General features: G+C 42.3%; 1 protein-coding gene across 1 annotated transcript in view; it reads right to left on the bottom strand.

Annotated features, from left to right (window-relative positions):
* Positions 1-32: 32 nt before the first annotated feature.
* LOC306713815 (ankyrin repeat and BTB/POZ domain-containing protein 3-A) overlaps positions 33-20,111 on the bottom strand; it is a 132,708-nt gene continuing 112,629 nt past the window's right edge. The window contains exons 4-17 of the mRNA XM_079183653.1: positions 19,279-19,431; positions 17,329-17,494; positions 14,539-14,628; positions 12,440-12,541; positions 11,623-11,716; positions 10,237-10,372; positions 8,510-8,742; positions 7,021-7,199; positions 6,669-6,774; positions 5,243-5,345; positions 5,069-5,150; positions 4,870-4,938; positions 4,652-4,765; positions 33-3,874 (exon numbers count right to left, since the gene is read on the bottom strand). Coding sequence (XP_079039779.1) covers positions 3,644-3,874; positions 4,652-4,765; positions 4,870-4,938; positions 5,069-5,150; positions 5,243-5,345; positions 6,669-6,774; positions 7,021-7,199; positions 8,510-8,742; positions 10,237-10,372; positions 11,623-11,716; positions 12,440-12,541; positions 14,539-14,628; positions 17,329-17,494; positions 19,279-19,431 — 1,858 coding nt within the window. The 3' untranslated portion in view covers positions 33-3,643. The remainder of the gene's footprint in view (positions 3,875-4,651; positions 4,766-4,869; positions 4,939-5,068; positions 5,151-5,242; positions 5,346-6,668; positions 6,775-7,020; positions 7,200-8,509; positions 8,743-10,236; positions 10,373-11,622; positions 11,717-12,439; positions 12,542-14,538; positions 14,629-17,328; positions 17,495-19,278; positions 19,432-20,111) is intronic.

Here is a 20,111-nt window from a genome sequence, read left to right as displayed (position 1 = left end):
AGCAAAAGTCCCCCCCACCCCCCCTCCCGTGGATTTGAAATCTAGTGAATATCCCATGCATGTTTCCACTGCGTCTCGGAGAAATGTCGTTTATTACCGGGAACAAACACGCAGGCAAATAAATGCTCAGACAAATTAAGGGGAGAGTTGTTCGACAAAGCTGGTGTACAAAGCACATTCTCAACAACATTAAACAAGAAGAGCCATGCGGACCGACTTTTACTTTAGAATCAGAAGCTCGTCTTCTGCTAATTACATAATATTAAGATTAATAAAAAGAATACAGAGAAAAAGTCTTTTGGTTTTTCTCTTATTCTAAAGTCATGTTCAGCTGCTGTTTGATCACAATAAGACTTAAGCTCTCTGTTGAAATAATGTGTGTGTGTGTGTGTGTGTGTGAGCACAGAAAGTGCTTGACATCATTATGAACCTTTTCACCTCTGAGGAGACAAAGCGGTTTGCATCTTTAAGTTACATTTCACCCTCAAATAGCACGTTTCATTAGAAATGTGGGCGCGTATGATGATTCAATAAAAAGCTCAATATGAATTTTTTCAACCAGAGTTAATCTAAATAAATGATCAGCTTTGTTAAAGCCATCAGACTGGCAGCCTATAAGTTAGACATATTCTTTTAAAATGAGTGAAACACATTTAAAATAAAATACATGGGATGTCACAAAAATAGAAACTAAAATGAGTAAATTCATGCTTTTTCTCAGTCACTCATTTGTTGTTGTGTGTCTTTCAATTCACATTCATACTGTAGCTCCACATTCGGTTATTCATACTCAGAGTAATACAGTCTCATGGAAATATTGCTTGATTTCAAAACTTTAAAGCATATTTTTTTTATATAATCTTTTTTCACTTTAGTAAAATAAAAGAGCTGTGGAATGTAAAATAAAATATATATGCATGTAGGTAAGAAAATAAAGTCGCAGGATAATATCTATATTTATTTTTCTGTAACTATTTACAGAACTTAAAACTCTTATGTTTCTGTTAAAATGTTGTTTTATGGCCCAAAACAAAATGTTGAAGTAATTTAGAGTGTGCTACAATATCTTTAAGAACTCTCTCTGATCTGAAGGGACAGTCGGGTTCATAGAAACATCACAAAGTACGAGGACGCTTCAGAGACATTGGAAACAGAGGGAAGCATTTTAGTTTTTGGTTTGTTGCTGGACTGCAGATATTGCACATGATGTAAATATTAAACTTTTGTTGCATTGTTACATTCATAAAATGAACGGTAGGCTCGAGGATTTCCTCCTGTATTGAGACGGCCGGAGTCAAACAGCAGGCTGACACACAGAGGCTGCTGCTGAGTGACGGATTAACATTTGGTCCTTTTAGATTTCACAGGTATCATCGACCGCACACCCGGGGGAGACAGGTGTCGACGATGATGCAATCATGTGGAGCTAAAGGTTTGAATCTCAGAATCAGTTTATTAGAGACGCAGCCTTTTGGTCACGGATGTGAAACAACACGTTTATACTGAAGCTGCAGGCTGAAAGAACCAATGAAACCCAAGTCTCACAACGCCTGGAACCATTCCCACGTTAATCATTGATACAAACACCAGAATGTGACAAACAATAGCTATTAAAACAGGAGGAATATATGTATTTAGACATATATCGTTATATTTGTTGTTTAATCAATTATTAGTGTGATAATTGTCACAGGTGTTTGAGATTTGGTCGCCCTTCTTCTGGCTTTAGTATAAAGATGTGTTGTTGCACATTGTGAACTTGGTGACCGATGAAGGTGCAAAGTATGAAGAGCACACGAAGAGAACAAAACGCTGAATTCATCCAAAATGCCCACCAGCTACAGTTATGTGAGTTAGTTCTAATTTTACAGTCGGGTGCCATTTGACCATCACAGACGACAACAAGATTATGTAATTTGGAGTTTGAAGTGCCAGTCAAACCAATGTGTGAAAGTTATGATATAAACATGGCCGCCATTCTGTCGCCATTTTTTGTCTCTTTCTTCATTTAAGTCACAAACTTCATGTGCGTCATGTTTTATTCACGGAGACATTTTTCTTGTTGCTTTAATCGATTGTTATCAACCAACTTTTGCACCTCAGGCAACTATAAAAACCCTTTTCCGATATTTAGACAGTTTTTATGCTCAAATTGAAAATGTGCATAGAAACAGTTTGGAACTTTGTGAGTCACATAACATCGTTGCGTCTCTAATAAACTGGCAGCGTGTGAGAATTCAACCTTTCTTCCGCAGAATTGATGTTATTGATAAATTCAGCCGAGGTCAGGCCTTTAAAATGCTTCTCGTTATCTACCCTGATCATTTGGAATGTATCAGAAATAGCTAAATGATTGAAGGGAACATCCTCTGATTGCGCGTGGACTGGAACAATCAACACCCTGCTCAGCCCTGACGACCTACACACAAAGCACACCTAAAGCCAAACGGAGGGTTCAAACGAACAGATTAAACATGCAACTTTTTTGCATAAACAGACACAAACGGCGGGAACAAACTGTTTGGAGCACGTTCAATGAGACTGGTGCCATCAGCCAAGCGAGTGTAGGAGAATACTGTACATCAGTTTACCAAAAAAGAAACAAGAACGACCAGCACGATGACTTTAGGGACGTATTTACACTTTGCTTTAAACGTCTTTAAAGAGAATCGGAATCCATCTCCAGATCCCGCTCGGTCAAGTTTTTGCGGTGGATAGAAAGTTAATAAGCAGCGTTTTCCCTTACTTCCCCTTTGTGAAAGTGGTCCGTGAAGTAAGCTCTGCATAAAAAGCAATATCACGGCAGCTCAGTTGAGGAGGTGTCATGCAAAAAATCAAAAAAATCAAAAAAAGAAACGTCGACAGTGTTTCGTGGAGTCATCGTAGTTAATTTCCCCGGTTGGACATCCATGTTTCAAGCGTACGTCAGCATAGATTTCACTATGAGTGGGCCGTCTTTAGTTCAGTCAGCGCTGCAGCGTCGGCCTCGGTGGAAGAGCCTGTGATCGGTTTGGCCTCTGCACACACAGTAGATATAACACAGTGAAACGTATCCAACATAGAAGTGACAGGATGAAACGGAGACGAGTCCACCTAAAGTCTGTCTGCTGGCATTGCTACTAGTCACTTTTTATTGGTTGTATAGTGTGATTATATTTTGGCATGTGACAAACTTTATACTGCGATGGCATCCACTTCCATAAAGTTTGTAAACCTAAAGTCTCACATCAGAGATGATGAGAAAGCTGCTTTTATTGAGTTCTACTCTACCTTTTTAAGCGGAAAAAGGTGTACAGAATGTATTTCATGCATGTGTCCTATATGAAATACAATACGTTTTATAATCACGATTAGGTCTTAGTGATACTGCTGAGTCTGTGTAGTTTTCTTTAGACTGTAGGGGTGTGAAGTGGTCAGTAGGAGCCATTAGGACAACAAGCCGGAAAGTTCTCTCTCTCTCTCTGATTTTGTCACATATGCCAACTTTGACCCTCTGGGGCAGAATTAAAGGGAATCCCTGACATCAAAACATCCGACAGCCCCTCTTCAGCGGTGGAGCCAGGACAGGTGGACGGGGGGGGGGGGGGTCGTGTTACATGGACGCTGTGCCTGGAGATCGGAGGGCTTTCGCGGGAGGACGGCGTCACACCACGGAGCCCTTGGAGGTGGAGAGGTGGATGGAGTGGATGCGCGTGGCCAGAGTTTTCTCCAGGTCGAGGAGGATGTCGGTGCAGATGCCGGGGCTGGACGCGGGGCTCTCGGCGGGAGGAGGTTCGTACAGCAGCTGCTTGAAGCCGTCGAGTTCGATCAGCAGCACCATGTTCTTCAGGATATAGCCCTCGATGAAAGCCGTGAGCTCCGCCGCGCCGAGGAACTACATTGAGACAAGACGATGGAGAGACAACAGCAGACAGTCTTTATGTGATGGTAGAAAGAGTAGGTATTCCTGGTCAATGGTCTTTCGGCGTTTTTGCTGTCTTAACTTCTCTGATTGGTCATTGATTGATTTTGAGCATTTGGAAACCAAGCTAGAGTGAATATTAATAAACACCTTTCCAGTACGTTACCTGCATGAGGGCAGACCTTAGTGCTATACATGCAAGAGCTTGTGCTAACACAAAGTTCATTTGTTGTTTGGTTCAGTATTTCTTTATAATTGAAGAGGCATATTTTCATTATTATCAATAAGGAGACATGATTTCTTTTGTAAAGGCACTGAGATTTGTTTCTCAAAGTAAATATTTTTGTATTACTTGGTTGGGAACTGGTTCTCAGGCTTCTTCCTGCCACAAGTTATTGGCTTTTTTCTGCTGCGTTTCTGTAATTGCTTTTGCCAAGTTTCATCTGGAAATAAAACTTTTAACTTGAAAATCTTCTGTGTAATCTTCTGTTCACCAGCTAGTTGCAAACTGTCTCTGTCTGCCGTGTGGTGACGGTGGGGCTACAGAGCTTTGTTGCTGAAACTGACAACAACATTGCTGCGTTCATCACGACGAGCATCTCCTTCACATTCAAGATATTTGATCCACTGTGAATATAAACATGTGGAAGAGAGCAGCTTTCCATAAAAATAACTTTACGAGCTCGTATGATTAGCGTGACAGGGTTCTAATCTTTCTATTGTTACATTAACGTTTTGTTTGCGTCTCACCTTGGCGTGTTTGTAGAGGTCCACGCAGGTTTCTGTGGTGATGTTCTTGGAGCAGATGATCTCACAGTGTCTCTGAAGGGCCTCTAGTTGGAAGAATTTGGCTGCAGACAGGAGCTGCAGGGAACAGTACAGCCGCACAGAATGAGGCACAGGACTCAGGATTAGAAATGCTCATACTGTCGCTGTCGCTCAGCAGGCTTTGGTTAAGTCTCTCTTACCTCCATGACTTCAGTGTTGCGTATGTGCAAAGCCTCGGTGCCTCCGCAGTACAGATACTGCATGACCAGCTGAAACACAGAACAGCGTCGATTCCATTGTTTTATTCATCTGGACACATCTGTCCGTCCTGGTCAGACATGCAACAGATGACGGTGCAACACAATGACAGTGGGTTTTGGATGAAAATGTAATTCTTACATGGAATATATTGTACTTGACATGGCTTATCTCAATACAGGTGTTCTCCGCTGCTGGCCGGTTCTGGAGAAGTGACTTGAACCTGGATGAAACAACGGAAATCATGGCATTTATTATAGCTGTTGTCAGGCACAAAGAAAATACATCAATCAAACAGCAACATAGCTCCTTTACCTGGGTGAAGCTGTAAACAGCAACACTTTGTGTGCATAAAACGGTTTCACCTCCACCAGGAAAGTAACGTCAGACATGTCCTTGTTGTTGAGGAAGTGGGGGTCTGAAGAAGACAATAGAAACAGCCTCATTACCGTAGTCTCCTACACTCAGCTCTCAGCGCAGCATTATCAAAATACAACAAGTCTCATTTCATTCTAAAAGGCCGGCAGTTGGATTTATAGACTGTTTCTTTAAGTGTGTCCCTGAAGATCCTTATCAATCAATTAGCTTTTTTTAAAGCGTTCATTGTCTCCGTACAGAAAGTAAGAAACCAGTAAACATTTTGTTACTCAAACACTTGGTGGTGCTGCAGCACAGTCGTTACATGTTTCGGTGCCTCCTCCTGCTCTAATTATGTGGAACGTGAGAGAAATGAGAATGTGGAAATGTCTGTGACCTTCCTAACTTTAAAGGAGCTTGAAATACCAGATCAGACTGATGAATCACATCATTACAGACATGCTTCCAAAACACATCATGATGAATGTTCAAGGCCACTTTATGAAAGTATAACGTCTCCCAAAAACATTTCATAACTAGCATCGCTGCCACGAAATATTGTATTGTAAATAACATTTAAACACGGTCAAAGGCCTTTTTAGGAAACTGAACTGAATGCTTTTAAAGACTCGTCTTGACCTCCAGACACTCTGAGAAAACAGCTTATGACAAAAGCAACTAAAGGTTGAAATGCACTTTGTATTATTTCTCAAAACCCAAAAATAAATTGTTGCATTTTAGCTCCTGAGCTCGTCACTTATTGTCACTTTAGCTTTCTATACTTCTTTACTTACTGTTTTACAAACTGGTTACACCTGATTGTAAATATATATATTTATTACTTCTCATCATATACATTTACTAGATTTCTGTTTAAATTCAGTTTATTCAGTTACTGTCTATTTTGTATGACTTTGTTTTATATTTATTTTATTTGTTCAGTAATTTATATCTTAGATTCTCATCTTTCAAAATAAATGTTGGAGGAAGTCTGAGATCCAACGACTGCTTCCCTTGTGCAAATGTTAAGACCTTGAAACTAAACAGAGGTAATAACTCTGTGATCTGTTATGTAATAAAGCAATAATCTGTGACATTTTGATCAGTGTATATTTGCCTTTTTGCCATAACAAACTATAATAAGCTCATATAAACAAAGTCTCCCCCTACAGAGACGTCCTAAACTAGAAATCTGATTAACAAGTGATCTCTGACCTCAACACAGTTGGAGACACATTTCCCCCCAAAACAAGAGTCTCAAGTCTCTCGTCTTGCCACTTTAGCTCAAACCCTGCTGTCAGTCCCTCGTCACTGAGCTTCATTTAATGCAGAAAGTAGAAGAAACCGTCGAGCCACGCTCCCTATTTTTAACTCGCTCTCTTACCTAAGCGCGAGGTCTGCTTCTTCTTGATCTCCGTCAGCTTAGGGATGGGGAAGGGCCCGTAGCACTGGGTGAAAATGACTGACAGCTGCTGGCTTATCACCTCGTTCTGCAAACAGACACCAACACAAGTGAGGACAGAAACTTCATACAGATTATAGAGTTTTCTGAGCTAAAATCGTATGCAAATGTATGGTAATATAGTGTGGAGTGCAACTAAATATATGCAAATATGAGCGTTAATGTGACCCGAGCAGATGAGTTTGTATTCCCAGCAAAACAGGCTTTTACTTTGTCTGATGTTTCTCTAACAAGCACTTTGTTTACATGCGCATGAAAAGAAAGCCCCGGTGACCTTGCTGGTTCGGAGGATCTGGAACATGAGCGGCAGGCCGTGCGTGATGAGCTCCTCCGTGTACTCCTCCTCCTGGATGCAGCTGAAGTCTTTGAGCAGGCCCTGGATCAGCGGCCGGCGGTGCTGCATGAAGCAGGTACGCAGGGACTCGAGCCAGGTGTGCAGCGTCCAGGGAACGCCTGGGAACAACACCACACCGACAGTGAATACACACAAAGCTGAGTCGGAGCGGATTCAAGGGGGGGGGGGGGGGGACAGAACCGACCATGTTTCCATCACTTTGTGGCGTTTGTGTCGAGTTGAAGGGCGATTGATTGCGGGGTGAAAGTCGGAGGCTCCGGCGGGAATATAAAGACAGCACTTGAATACAAAAAAAAATGTCTGTAATGTTCTGCAGCAATATGATGAGCGGCGGATGACGTGTGTGTGAGATTAACATAAATAATGACATGACAGTGGAGGCTTTGTGTATCAGCAGCTCTGCTGAAATGATTACTTGATTAATGGAGTAGAAAGTTAATACATTTCTGTGAGAGATCAATCTTTTATCAAGCAAAAGTTGCTGATTCCAGCTTTTCAAATGTGAGTATTTGCTGCTTTTTTATGTTTCACAATAGCATCCATTTGTTATTTTTGAGTTTTGGGTTCTTGGTCGGACAACACAAGCTATTTAAAGATGTCACCGTGGGCTCTGGGAGCTTGTGATGGGCATTTTTTCTCAATTTTCTTTTGATTGAAAGTTCATTCTTGACCTTGGAAACCAGAGTTCACAAAACAATCTCATCACAAATACCAGTTAGAAGCTACAGCCAGAAGACGGTTAGCACGGAGACCGGAAAGCAGGGAGACACAGTCGAGCTTTGATCACAGACACAGACACTTATATATTCATTTACAGACATTCAGATATTCACACGTTCTACACACACGAGCAGGAAGAGGAGTTGTTTGTTTGTTGTATTTGGCTGATCAACATGAAAATAGAAAAAAGAAGTGTGTCATGCAGTCTGGTCTTGGTCTCCATCCCTAAAAGTCTTGGTCTTGTCATGGTCTAGATACACTCTGGTCTTGGTCTCGGTTTAGTCTTAACTACAACAACTAGAACTAAGTAAACTCCTTCGGCTGAGGATTATGTGATCCGACCAAACTACTAAATGGCGCTTGTGGTGAGATTGTTTTGTCAGTCAATTAATCCGAATAGAATCCTGATCAAACGCTACATTCGGCCAAATAAAACTGCACAATGTTGAGGTGAAAGCTGATGATCGTGTACAGAGTGACCACTGCACCCGACATATTATGGGATATAAAACAAAGTCCTACTTCCTGCGACCGTTTTATGGTTGGATGAGTGGCGGTGATTGCTGAGAGTGTGTACAGGACAGCACAGGACAGGACAGGCACACAGCATGAGCACATCTCCAGGACAGCTGGAAGCACCAGAGAGCGATGCATGTGTGCCAGTGAAGCATGTATTAGTAAATCTGACCTAAGCTGCGGATGTCTATGGTGATGTCCACATGGCCGTGCTCTGCACTATGGTACATGGCCTCTCTCAGGGCCCTCAGTTTGGCCTTTCCTGTTCGCAGCGTCCCTCCGCCGTTGGCCTGCGGCGCCAAACTCTTCTCCCCGGGATCCGTGCTCTCGGCCAGGATCTCCTCCAGGGACAGCACGTCCCCCTTTTCCTGCTCCGACTGGGACATGAGCTTCCGAAACACGTTCCTGGAGTGGAAGAGGTAGGAAATAAAACCCAAACAGAGATTAAAGGAAAGCAGAGTGTTGATAAGACACAGTGACAGATTGTTTTATGGTCAGGGCAGGCTGCGGGGAGAGGATGAGAAAACTGCAAAAACACCGAGCATGGCCCGAGGTCACAGACTGGAAAACGCTTCTAATTTAAGCACACACGTCCTGTGTTAACTCCACATTAAGCCCATCCAGCTCTCGAGCTCTGATGACACTCAAAATACCCTCATGGACTTAATCGAGCACAATCGCTCCGTAGAGTCAGAATACATGAAGCTGAAACTGATTACCTTTAGCAGACAGTGAAAAACACAGATTCATACGGCGACATTTCAGCAACAGAATGATGCAGAATGTAACGTGAGATGACAGCCTGATGATGCATCACCGCCACCGTCTGCTTTAGTGAGGAGGGGCTCGTTAAGAGGCCAAGTCCTACGCGACATCATATCCTGTTTGGGAGATTGCTTGATCACGGATGACAAGTTGGTGGGAGGTTCACGGCCGTCACTTTGAAGCTGTTGGTAGAATGTTGTTTGATCTCCTACAAAAGCCACGACTCTCTTTTGATTTGGGAGACTGGCTGCTTTCTCCCCATTCAGCTCCAAGATCATCAGTGACTAATAAAGGATTATCTTATCTTATCGCAGCATTGTCTAAAATAGCACTTCTTAAAAGGTGCAAGATCCAAGATTGGGAGCATTTTGATTTCCTCTTAATGACTTTCAACACGTAGCGAGCGGTGCTAACAGCGCTAACAGTGCAAACTACTGCGAAAGAGCTGACAGAGCTAACGGTGTTTACCAGACACATAGATAATAGTTGCTTGCTGCTATATTGATGTTCAGAATGTTAAATACCCTTAAAAACACAAGCTGGGGTCTCAAACCATGAACAAGCCCCACACCAAAAATACACAGATGTTACAAAGACCTTTATTTTGCCAAAAAAAGTCACAGAAAGTTTTTCTTTAATTATATCAAAACATTTGTAAATAGTGTCTCATTTCCACTTCTTCCTTTTCTTCTTGCCTTATATACAAACTTTACGTGAGAACTTTTCCTCCCCATCATCTCACAACACAATCCGAATGCAGTTTGGACCGGCTCACGACTCGCTGCAGCATTATCGTCATTCTGTAATTGATTGTCTTAATGATGCGGCATTGTGTTGTTGGCTTACCACTCCACTTCCTGACAGCTCCCTCTGCTCTGACTGTTAACGGGGCTTTATCTTACTCAGCTGTGTCATGAGTGCCGCTGAATAGACTGCAGCAGCTTATCGTCGCCTGCTGTCTGAGAGGGAGATACCGGCCCCTCATATGCTGCAGGATTCCGTGAGAGGCAGGTAGACCAGGGCCCAGTGTGTAAATGGATCAATACTGTGGTAATGGATATATCTCTGCCGACTGGCACCTGTGTGTGTGTGTCCCTGTGTGTGTGTGTGTGTGTGTGTGCTTGCCTGTATTACCTGTGGCCGTGTGCTGCTGCCAGGCTGAATGAGTTCATGTCTCCCAGCGGGGCAGAGGAGATGCCGTTCCGACACATGGTCCCGATCATGGGGTCGGCCCCTCTCTCCAGCAGCAAACTCACCAGCTCAAAGTTACCTAACCAGGATGGCACATGAAGCACATGTTTAGAGGGTGAATGCACTAAACTACAGCTTACATTTCATGCTTTGCAACCATCTATGTTGACAACTTAGTTCCCTTCTCCAGTGTTGTTAATAATAACTTGTTGTGTAAACAGGTAATGGAGTATTTCTACAGTGTGGATTCTTATATAAGTAAAGGATCTGAATACCGGCACTAATGTTAAAGTGCACAACAACAAAACACAAAGCATCAAAATTCCTTTTCACATTCACCGAATTCCACATGGTCGCTGTCAGTCAAAGGAAGCGACTACAGCAGTGAGATCTGCTCTACTGGGAACAAAACAACACAAAACTAAACCCTGATGCGCTCAGCCAAGCATCAAGGACAGGAAATACTGTAGGCACCAGTTTAAAAGTAATTTAAACACTCCACTGCTCGTTTGAAATCAGCTGATACTTGCGTTGTCTACTCAAGCGTGTACATCCTTGTAAAGTTAATGTAACAGTACAATAAAACAGGCAGGAGCCTGAACCTGCATACAATGATTCTCTCATTGCTATTCATGAACTACACTTGCTCTGGGATTGTAGTCTTTATTTAATGTACATTATTTATTATGGTTGTTAATAGCGTCCAACTTAAGATTCACTGCTGTATGTTACGCTTGATTGAACTTTGATTGAACTTTTTACAATAACGTTCATTGGGACTAATTAAAAAGAAGCAGTGTCGATATTTCTACAGTTAACAATAAGTCAATCATTGGGCAAATATGTGATGTATTCAAACAGTTGATACCACTCTCATGTCTGTAAGTTAGATATGTGCCTGGAACTAGCAGCCAGTTAGCTTAGCTTAGCATAACGACTGGAAATAGGTCAAGACATTTAGCCTGCTTCCACTGGTTGCATGCCTCACGAAATGCACATTCAGTTCTGCTTTGACAGATGAGTCCATGTCAGTTTAAAGCCCATTGACTGAATAAAACTACATGCTGCAGGTTCTTTTATACGTGGCTGCACAACTACACGGCAACAACACAATCATGAGGAGCAGCATTTAAAATTTAGTGCATTCTCGAATCTCAGATACTAATTAAAAGTGATGAATTAATTAGATGATTAATGCAGAGTGCTTTCTGGTGACCTTAAAATGAAGCCTGTCATGACCAATGTCCCTTATACGGGTGAAATATGAACGTCTGGACTCTAAAAGTGAAGAGAAATCCACATATTTGCTGCCTGTGTGTGTGTGATTACCTGCAGCAGAGGCCAGCTGAAGCGGGGTCTCCGTGTAGTTCTCCGCCCCATCCTGCAGGGCGCCCTCCACGTTCGCTCTGTTATCCAGCAGCAACTGTGGCGGAGACGGAGGGAGGTGGAAAAGGAAGGGAGGGAGGGAGGGAGGGAAGTAAACAGGCGAGGGGGAGACGGTGTGTTACACTCAGGTTTGGCAACAGGGGAAGCCTCAACTGTTGGAAACCTGAACCCCCTCAGTTAGAGATTGTCCTCGACTCACACACTTCCTCATTAGCTTCTTGTTGTTGGCGACGACTTGCCTGAGCTGAGAAATGGATTCTTTTTCTATACCCCCCCCCCCATCCCCCCCCCAAAAAACCCACTGATTGCGGTAGTGCAGATGAATAATTTAAATAAATCCTGAGGGTGACGCTGTTCATCAGGCTTTCAGCCGGTGTCAGCTCATACAATAACTACCGCAACAGAATTTATTATATATTAGATAATGAACAAAACACTGAAATGTGGCATCCCTGAAGCTGTGTATCAGGCTGGCTGAGCTCTGTGTAGTTAGCCTCCGGAGGTTTCTCCCTGCTGCTGTCGGACAAATCCTTAAGTTGTGGATAGATAACTCATCTACACATCTCTTAGTAGCATATATTATTAAAAACAGAGTTCGCCTTGACAAACTCCTCTCCAAATAATTACTGCACATATAGGATTAAGGAGGAGCAATAAAAACGACACATGGCATTATTATCATCATTATATCCTCATTTTGGTGCAAAGGTCAGGGGGCAAGGGCCACAGGTTAATGGGTACAGGTCATAAACGTCACTACCTGCACGACAGGCACGTGTCCGTGTAACACGGCGAAAGTGAGTGGCGTCCCATGGCGCGTTTCAGGGTAAACTGAGGGGTGCTTGTTTACTGTGCTTGGCACCTGGGAAGTCATAGGTGAAGTTCAGGGAGAGAGATATACAGCCATTAACATTCACAGCTCAGGGCGGGAGATGAAGGGGGGGGGGGGGGGGCGGGGAGGCGGGGAGGGGGAGCGAGAAGCAGTATGCAGGAGGAGAAGTGTAAGCAAAGGGAGGGTAGGAAGGCAGAAGGAGATTTTCCTCTTGAGTTTCACAGAAAATCCTGAGCAGCTTGACTTCTCATGTCAATCCTCAGCCTTTAGAGCGTGTGTCCGCCCCGGGCACGGCTCTCTGACCAGCGCTCTGCGCTACTATCTGCCTATAGCTCCAACTCTTGAACGGCGTTTCATTTCAAAGCGGAATGAAACCAGAGAGAGGACATACACGACATTGGCAAAGGCCACAAACGCAGTCAAGGCGGGTTGGTAATGACTCATGAACAAAAGCAGCGTCAGAGTGAAATGATGGTGTTCTCTATGGATGGATCTCTAATAAAGTGGCTTCATCGCAGAGTAAATTACAGAAACGGTTGCTAAATGTCGCCTGGAGGAGGACCGTTTTTACGACAGACGTTTAATGTAATGTCACATTTCACTATTCTACAAAGTACGTACTGTTGAATGCAATATACACAATGCGACCAGATGCAGGACATTCTCTTATTTTATGGCATTCTGCATTCAAATTAATATGTACTGGGGCATACTAAATATCTTTCTGGCATACTAAATAGTTTGGATTGCATGTTGAGAAAATGCTTTTTCTTTTCAGTAATACACATCCGGCTCACTGAGACCGCTGCTCTCTGTCACGGTAAATAAAAGAATGTAAAAACAACATTTGCACTGTAGTACACTGCTATTCAGTAATGAGACAAGAAGTAATTGGAGCTATGTGGATGAAGCTTTACACAACTCTACATCACTACATCACAAGGTAAATGAAAGGATCCAAACACAATTAGTCTTGGGAATAAAATGAAAGCACCATATGGCCCGATCACGTACGACACAACAGTAGTGCTCCGAATGAGATCTGATGTCGATGTAGCGACGGTGGGACCGATGCTGCTTTGAGAATAAAACGATACGTAGAAAGAAAAGTTCAAAGTAGAAAGTTGTCCACTTCTTATGACAGCTCGTAGAGACGCTGCGATAGTGGGGACTCTTTTATTTCCGGTATTTTCCCGGCTTCGCGTACAGATGAAGTATCTCAAAACCGTGGCACATAAAAAGGATCTGCGTGACCAGACTCCAATAGAAAAACATGAGAGAATAGGTTTCTTTGTAATTAGGGTGAACTGATTAAAAACAGGTCACAGTGGACTCAGATGATTTACACATTTAGAGTCAACGCACTGAACACAGACACGAGACCAATGGAGCAATCACAACAACCAACAATGGGGTCACTATGGTGGAGGAGAGTCCATGACACATCTCTACTCTTGAATATTGTTCTTGATCACTACGTTTAAAGCAGCTACACACACACACACACACAGACACACACAGACAAAGGACACACAGCGGAGACAGAATGAGATTTACAATATTAAAGTTTCACTGTTCTTAGTTAAACACAAGTGCAATGAAGTTCGTGCTTCGTGTACAGTCTATGGTAGCAAATTACACAAAGTGCAACAGAGATGCGGTTTAAAGCAACTTGCTGCTGAAAGTCTACGATGTAAAATGTAATGAAGTAGCTGTCTGCGCTGAGGGAGTATCGGTGGATTATTATTCTATATCATTGTTACTGTGCAAATGATCCTCCTTTATTGCTCATCAGTGCACTTCATGTAATAAGCTGCCAGGAGAACAGAGAGCATGCCGACAGCAGGTGAGACAATGAGGACAGAGGGGAGGGGGGGGGGGGGGGGGGGGGGGGGAGAGCAACACAAAGTGGGTTCAACGTTTTCACACAACAAATGTAAATGAACATTTTGGACAAAAAAACAACAACAAAAATGTGGATTTAGCGTGACATTTTGACGGAGTGACGGTGTCCCGTGAACACTGACCTCGCTGTTGATGTCGGCTCCGGCGTCGAGCAGCATCTGAACCATGGCCTCGTCACCGCGCACGCAGGCGTACATGAGAGGGGTCATTCCCTGTGGGGGGGGGGAGAGAGAGGAGGTTACAGGGTTCCTACTATGCACTTTAGTACAGAGGAAAGGTGATGAACTGGATGTCTTTTTCGGCCAATCACAATCATTCAGCCTTTATTCAGCAGCTCTTTGGATCTTAACAGTTGAGTGGCTCCTCTAAATTGTGATTACGAATGCCCATACTTTTACTATTAACACTGCATATATTTGGATTTACTTGCTACCTTACTGATTAACATCCACAAATACTATGAAATGTGTGAAGTATGAAGCATTTTTATCGATTTTTCTAGGCAGCGACATGTCAATCACAAGGTAGCCCCGCCCTAAATCATACCCTGCTTTATGGTCTGTTTGACTCTAAATGGACCATCATTTACTAAATGAACATCATGCTGTATTGAAGAAGACTTGAAATAGAGATTGAGACCATAAACTCATGTTTACAATGTTTACTGAGGTAATAAATCAAGAGAGAAGTAGAGTCATTTTCTCATAGACTTCTATACAACCAGAGGAGTCGCCCCCTGATGGACATTAGAAAGAATGCATGTTTAAGACACTTCAGCATTGGCTTCTCTTAACAGACCCGGAGGTTGATAATTATCTCACACCTGGCAACACTGGCAGGTATAGAAAATAGATGTTTTGACGCAAACAAAATATTGTATTATATACATGTCTTTTATTATATATTCAGACAGGACTTCAAAAACAAATTTCTAATGATGTTATCTCAGCGAGGAAGGATGTTTGCTTTTTGTATTTTCATGAGCAAAAGACTTAATTGGAGTGCTCTGTTTTTAAGGATTTACCACCTAATTAATGAAGTGTACTCGCCTGTTGGAGTTGAGCATGTTGATTCATTATCGTACAGAACAAACACCCAAGATTCTTTGTTCATTTCTCTTCTTAACTGCACCATGAAAAATGGATTCCAGTGCTATCAGCCAAGCCCTCAAGAGACCGCTAGCAGGTCCATAAGGGGCTCACCAAAAGCTGTGCTCTGTAGTTCTATCGGAAAAAACATGAAGTCTCCCAAGTTCTTTCTAATGTTCTGTAAATCACCAACTTGTCATAATAACCTCTGAAGTGCCATAAAGTGCCTGTGAACTGCTGGCTACTGATCAGGCTACTTATATATATATACTCAGTATTCATATGTGATTTACAACTAATTTTCCTCCTCATCAGCAAGAGACATTTCCAGCAGTTTCTCTCAGGGTCTAATTTTCCAGACATAATCATAAACTGCCTCAAAATAGCCGTGTCTTTCCACGGAGAGCGACGGCATAGGTGGGCTGTGAAACTCCCAGCAGTGCATCTTATATCTCTACACGCACAGAGCGTCTCATCTAAGAGTTATTATTAAAAGAGGTGAAAAGAACAAAAGAACTTTATATTAAAAGCTCCCGTTTATCACACTATCTGTCCTAAAAACAAAGCCACTTGAAAGTGGACGAGCTTCCGTAACACAGCCTTCAATCACATGTCTGATCCGGGACAAACAAGCCTTTTATGACACGTTCACAACACACCGAAGCACTTTATGTGGAAGACTGATCTCCCTTTGTGGTGATTCATTCTTAAATATTTCCTGGACACCGATCTACTTAATCAACAGACAGCTAAAGGAGCGATAGATGGCGGACCCTGATGATCATTGTGATGAGTTCAAATGCTTCTCAATCCGTGATGGCAGCTTTCATTTTATTGCTCCCTGTAACACTCTCGTCTGGTCCCCTGCACCATTCAGCAGCAAGTGAATAAAAAGTCTGTATGTCACCACACGCTTGTTATTTAGGTGAGGAGTGAGGCGGAAAAGTGTCAGTCGATTCAATTCATACTGAAAAATATTACAGGTTCTGTTCCATTCGGACTGAATGTGATATGAATCAACCTGCCAGCAGCTGTGGATGAAAGGAAACCTGCACTTCTTCTAAAATATAGGTTTATGCTAGAAACAGAAGTTTTCTTTGTACAAACATAAATCCTGAATATCGAGTATCTGAGTGGAGACCTGCCAGGCACAGCTTTGTGACCAAGAAAAAAAAACAGACTGCACTATTAGCTTCCACTTAGCAGAGCGAGGAATAACCAATATGTCCATTGACTGGAGAAGGTAGAAAATCCCTAATGACATTAACACTCGGATGCAGTAAGAAATCGACCCAAACACTCAGTCCAGGAAAAGTGTTACAGTATCAGGTTCAAATGGACCATTAAGTCATTCCTTTCTTCTTCATTATTTGGATAAATGCACAGCTACTGCTAGTCTTTTTATTTAACAAAAATATCTGTATTCAGATCTGTATTTGGATTCATACTGCAAGATATTTTAGAATAATCGTGAGTCTTTGTTCATGCGACAAGTATTACAGTGAATACTCAGAGTGTGTCCATATCTGTGCACACTCGCATTCTGTATTTGTACTCTTTTTAAACACCCTTATACGCAGACACAAAGACATTTTCTTGTAAAATTCTGTTCGAAAGTTGCACCACGGCACAAGAATCAAGCACATTGCATGACTCATACGGAGCAGCTTGGGCCCAGTATGAGAGAACTGGGACGGACTGCCAGGTTATACTTGTTAGAAATGAATTGTGTTCAACGCTCCACTATTTCTGTGTGTGTGTGTGTGATGTCAATGCTGTATATACATGTAGGAGTGTGATGTCAATATGAAGGTAACCTGTCACCTGTTCGCTCATGCTGTTGATGCCGTCGGGCCCCAGCAGGTTCACGGCCTGCTTGACGAGGTCCGTCCGTCCGCAGTTGAGCATCCTGAAGCCCAGATCCTGCAGGAACTTGGCCTCTGTGGAGGCGGCGTCCAGCTTCCTGGCGGCACAGAAGCAATCCTCCGCTCTGCAGGTGGAAACAGCAGATCCATTACTGTGATTAAGTGGGAGCTTATCTCAGAAATGGATTTTGTGATCAGCGGATAAACATCTCCATTGCACACTGACGGTTCACAACTTTAACCCTTTCATTTATAATATTTACTGCGACTTTACAAGTTTAATACAAGTATTGGGGGCTGTTTGAATTCAAAGTCATTTCACTTTGCATTCGTCAACATGTCATTTTTCTTTGCTTGCGCCTAGTTCTCTAATTTCTTCCTTTCCTAAAGCAGCTTTTCTCCAGGTGAGGCTTTTAGCTGTGACTCATTATTACTCACTCATGTCTCCCGTAAAGCCTCTTAATCCAATCTGTGAGCAGCTGTCACAGCTGACGTTCCCACGAGGTGGCAGAGGAGCCGATTGATGATGTTTTGTCAAATGTTACGCGACAATTATAGCCGACATATGTAAAGAGATGTTAATTGGCAATTCACACCTCGCAGTGTTTCATTTATTATTTCTCTGCAAGCATTCGGGATGTGATGCGACTCTTAACCCACTGACACCAACACGACGTTGCAGACTGAGCTGCCGTGTGACAAACATTGCATGGCTACGTGATGGGTGTGTTTGTGAAGGAGGGGAGATAAAAGGGGAGAAACGGGGGCGACTATAGTGAGACAGAAACTAGAAAAGAGAAGATTCATCCCCAAGTCTTGAAGCTAACAGACTAGTTGCTGCTGTCCATTAAAAGAGCGACAAACACATTTCATTTAGTCACTTTGAAGTTAGACATTGCAGTTTAACAAGAGTCAAAGCATCAGCAATGCTAACATGCTTGTATTTAGCAGACATGATGTAAAGCGTGCTAACATTAGCACTAAACGGCTGAGGCTGATGGGAATGTCATTAGTTGTGCAGCTGTGTGGTCATAAGCCAAAGCAGTGGACGTACTGACATTTGGATCGGACGATGGCGCGAGATGAAAAGAGATTTCACTAAAAAAACACAAATGTAGCTTTTATACCTCAATGGGAATATCCTGTAAAATAAAGGTAAGCATAATACATATGACGACATCAAAGAGTCACAACAACCACAACCTACAAAAGAAGAACACAACATTTATCAGCCTTTATGTGCTGAGCGGACTTTTAGATTTCTCTCTTTGGTTACCTTGCTTTTGTTTGTTTTTAATCACGACTACTTTTATTTTCGAGCTGTATCAAATGCTTTCCTGACCATTTAGTGATTCTTGTTGTCAATCTTGTTACTATCGTAAGAAGTTTTTTTTTTAATTTGCTTGTTTGTTTCGCTTTGTTGTTGTTATTCCCCTTTTTATTTACATATTGGTTTACATTACATATGTTGTAATGTAATGTGTAATTATGGGGACCTGAGGAAGAGTAGTTGCTAGCTTGGTAGCGGCTAATAGGGATCCAAAATAAAATAAAATATAATGGAATACAATTAAATTAAATTAAATTGAACAATAAATAGAAATAATGAGTTCCAGGTCAACAGAGGGCTTTATGGGGCTATAGGTACACACTATTATTAGACTATATTAAAGGGGGAATTGAGGATTCAAAAGGATTTGTACAAAGCTGGACCTTTGAATGCCTTGAGAGATTTTTGAGTCATGCTACTGGTTTAAGGGCAAACGTTTATGATGATTAAAACTTCCAGAAGCAAGAAGGTCTCACTCCTTCTTCACTCACTGAGGTTGATCTAAACCAGTGAGATTATTTCCCCCAAGAGCAGCTGGTTTATTGCAGTAAATCTCTGTCACAATCATCGTATCCTCACTTTATTTGTCGAGGTTCACAGTCCACACCGGGGAGCAGCAGCCTGGCGGCCTGCCTCACGTCGTCGCTGTCCACAGAGAAGCTTCGTCGATGCTCAGTGTGGGCCACCGCCACCCGGATCCACTCCATCAGCGGAGGCAGTACCAGGAACGGCCTGCGGGGGGGAAACAAAGGTTTGTTTTGCTCACACGAAATGTGCATATCTCACTCTCGACTCGTCATAAACGGATGATTGGTTAGGACCCTTTAGCGTCACTTTTTAACACACTGGATATCAATTTTCCACATGCAAGATACTCCGATAAACTTCAAGACGTGGTTAACATTCAAACAAAACTACTTGGTCAGGTTGAAGTAAAGCTCGTGGTTTGGAATAAAATAAGTATGTTTGTTACATTCGTATTTTATCTATGTTACGTACATCGAGTAAGTTAAGTACATTACTAAGTAAAAGTACTATTTAACTTATGTGTGAGTTATATAGGTCATTATATAATAATATAAACACGTGTAGAAATGTAGATACACAGTGTTACAGGCCATATCAATAGTATCATGATCAATGTGACCTGTATGATAAAATATGAACTAATCCTTTAAAACACACTGCTGCTCACTTTATAACTTCTTGTTTTCTAAGAAAAAAATAACACACAGAAATAATTGGAGGGAAATACAGTTATTTGTTGACAGTTATTGAGCTGCCACAATCAAAACGAGGACATATTACGTTTGGGCAATGCCAATCGCACAATTTGACAAGCTTTCATGTTTTTATAAGAGAATAAATAACTGCCAAAACTCTGGGAAAAAAGGTGCAAGGTGACTATTTAA

This window comes from Pholis gunnellus (genome assembly GCF_910591455.1).
Source record: "Pholis gunnellus genome assembly, chromosome: 22".
Taxonomy (NCBI): Eukaryota; Metazoa; Chordata; class Actinopteri; order Perciformes; family Pholidae; genus Pholis; species Pholis gunnellus.
Note: the sequence above shows the minus strand (reverse complement) of the source record. Positions and strands in the feature narration are given on the sequence as shown.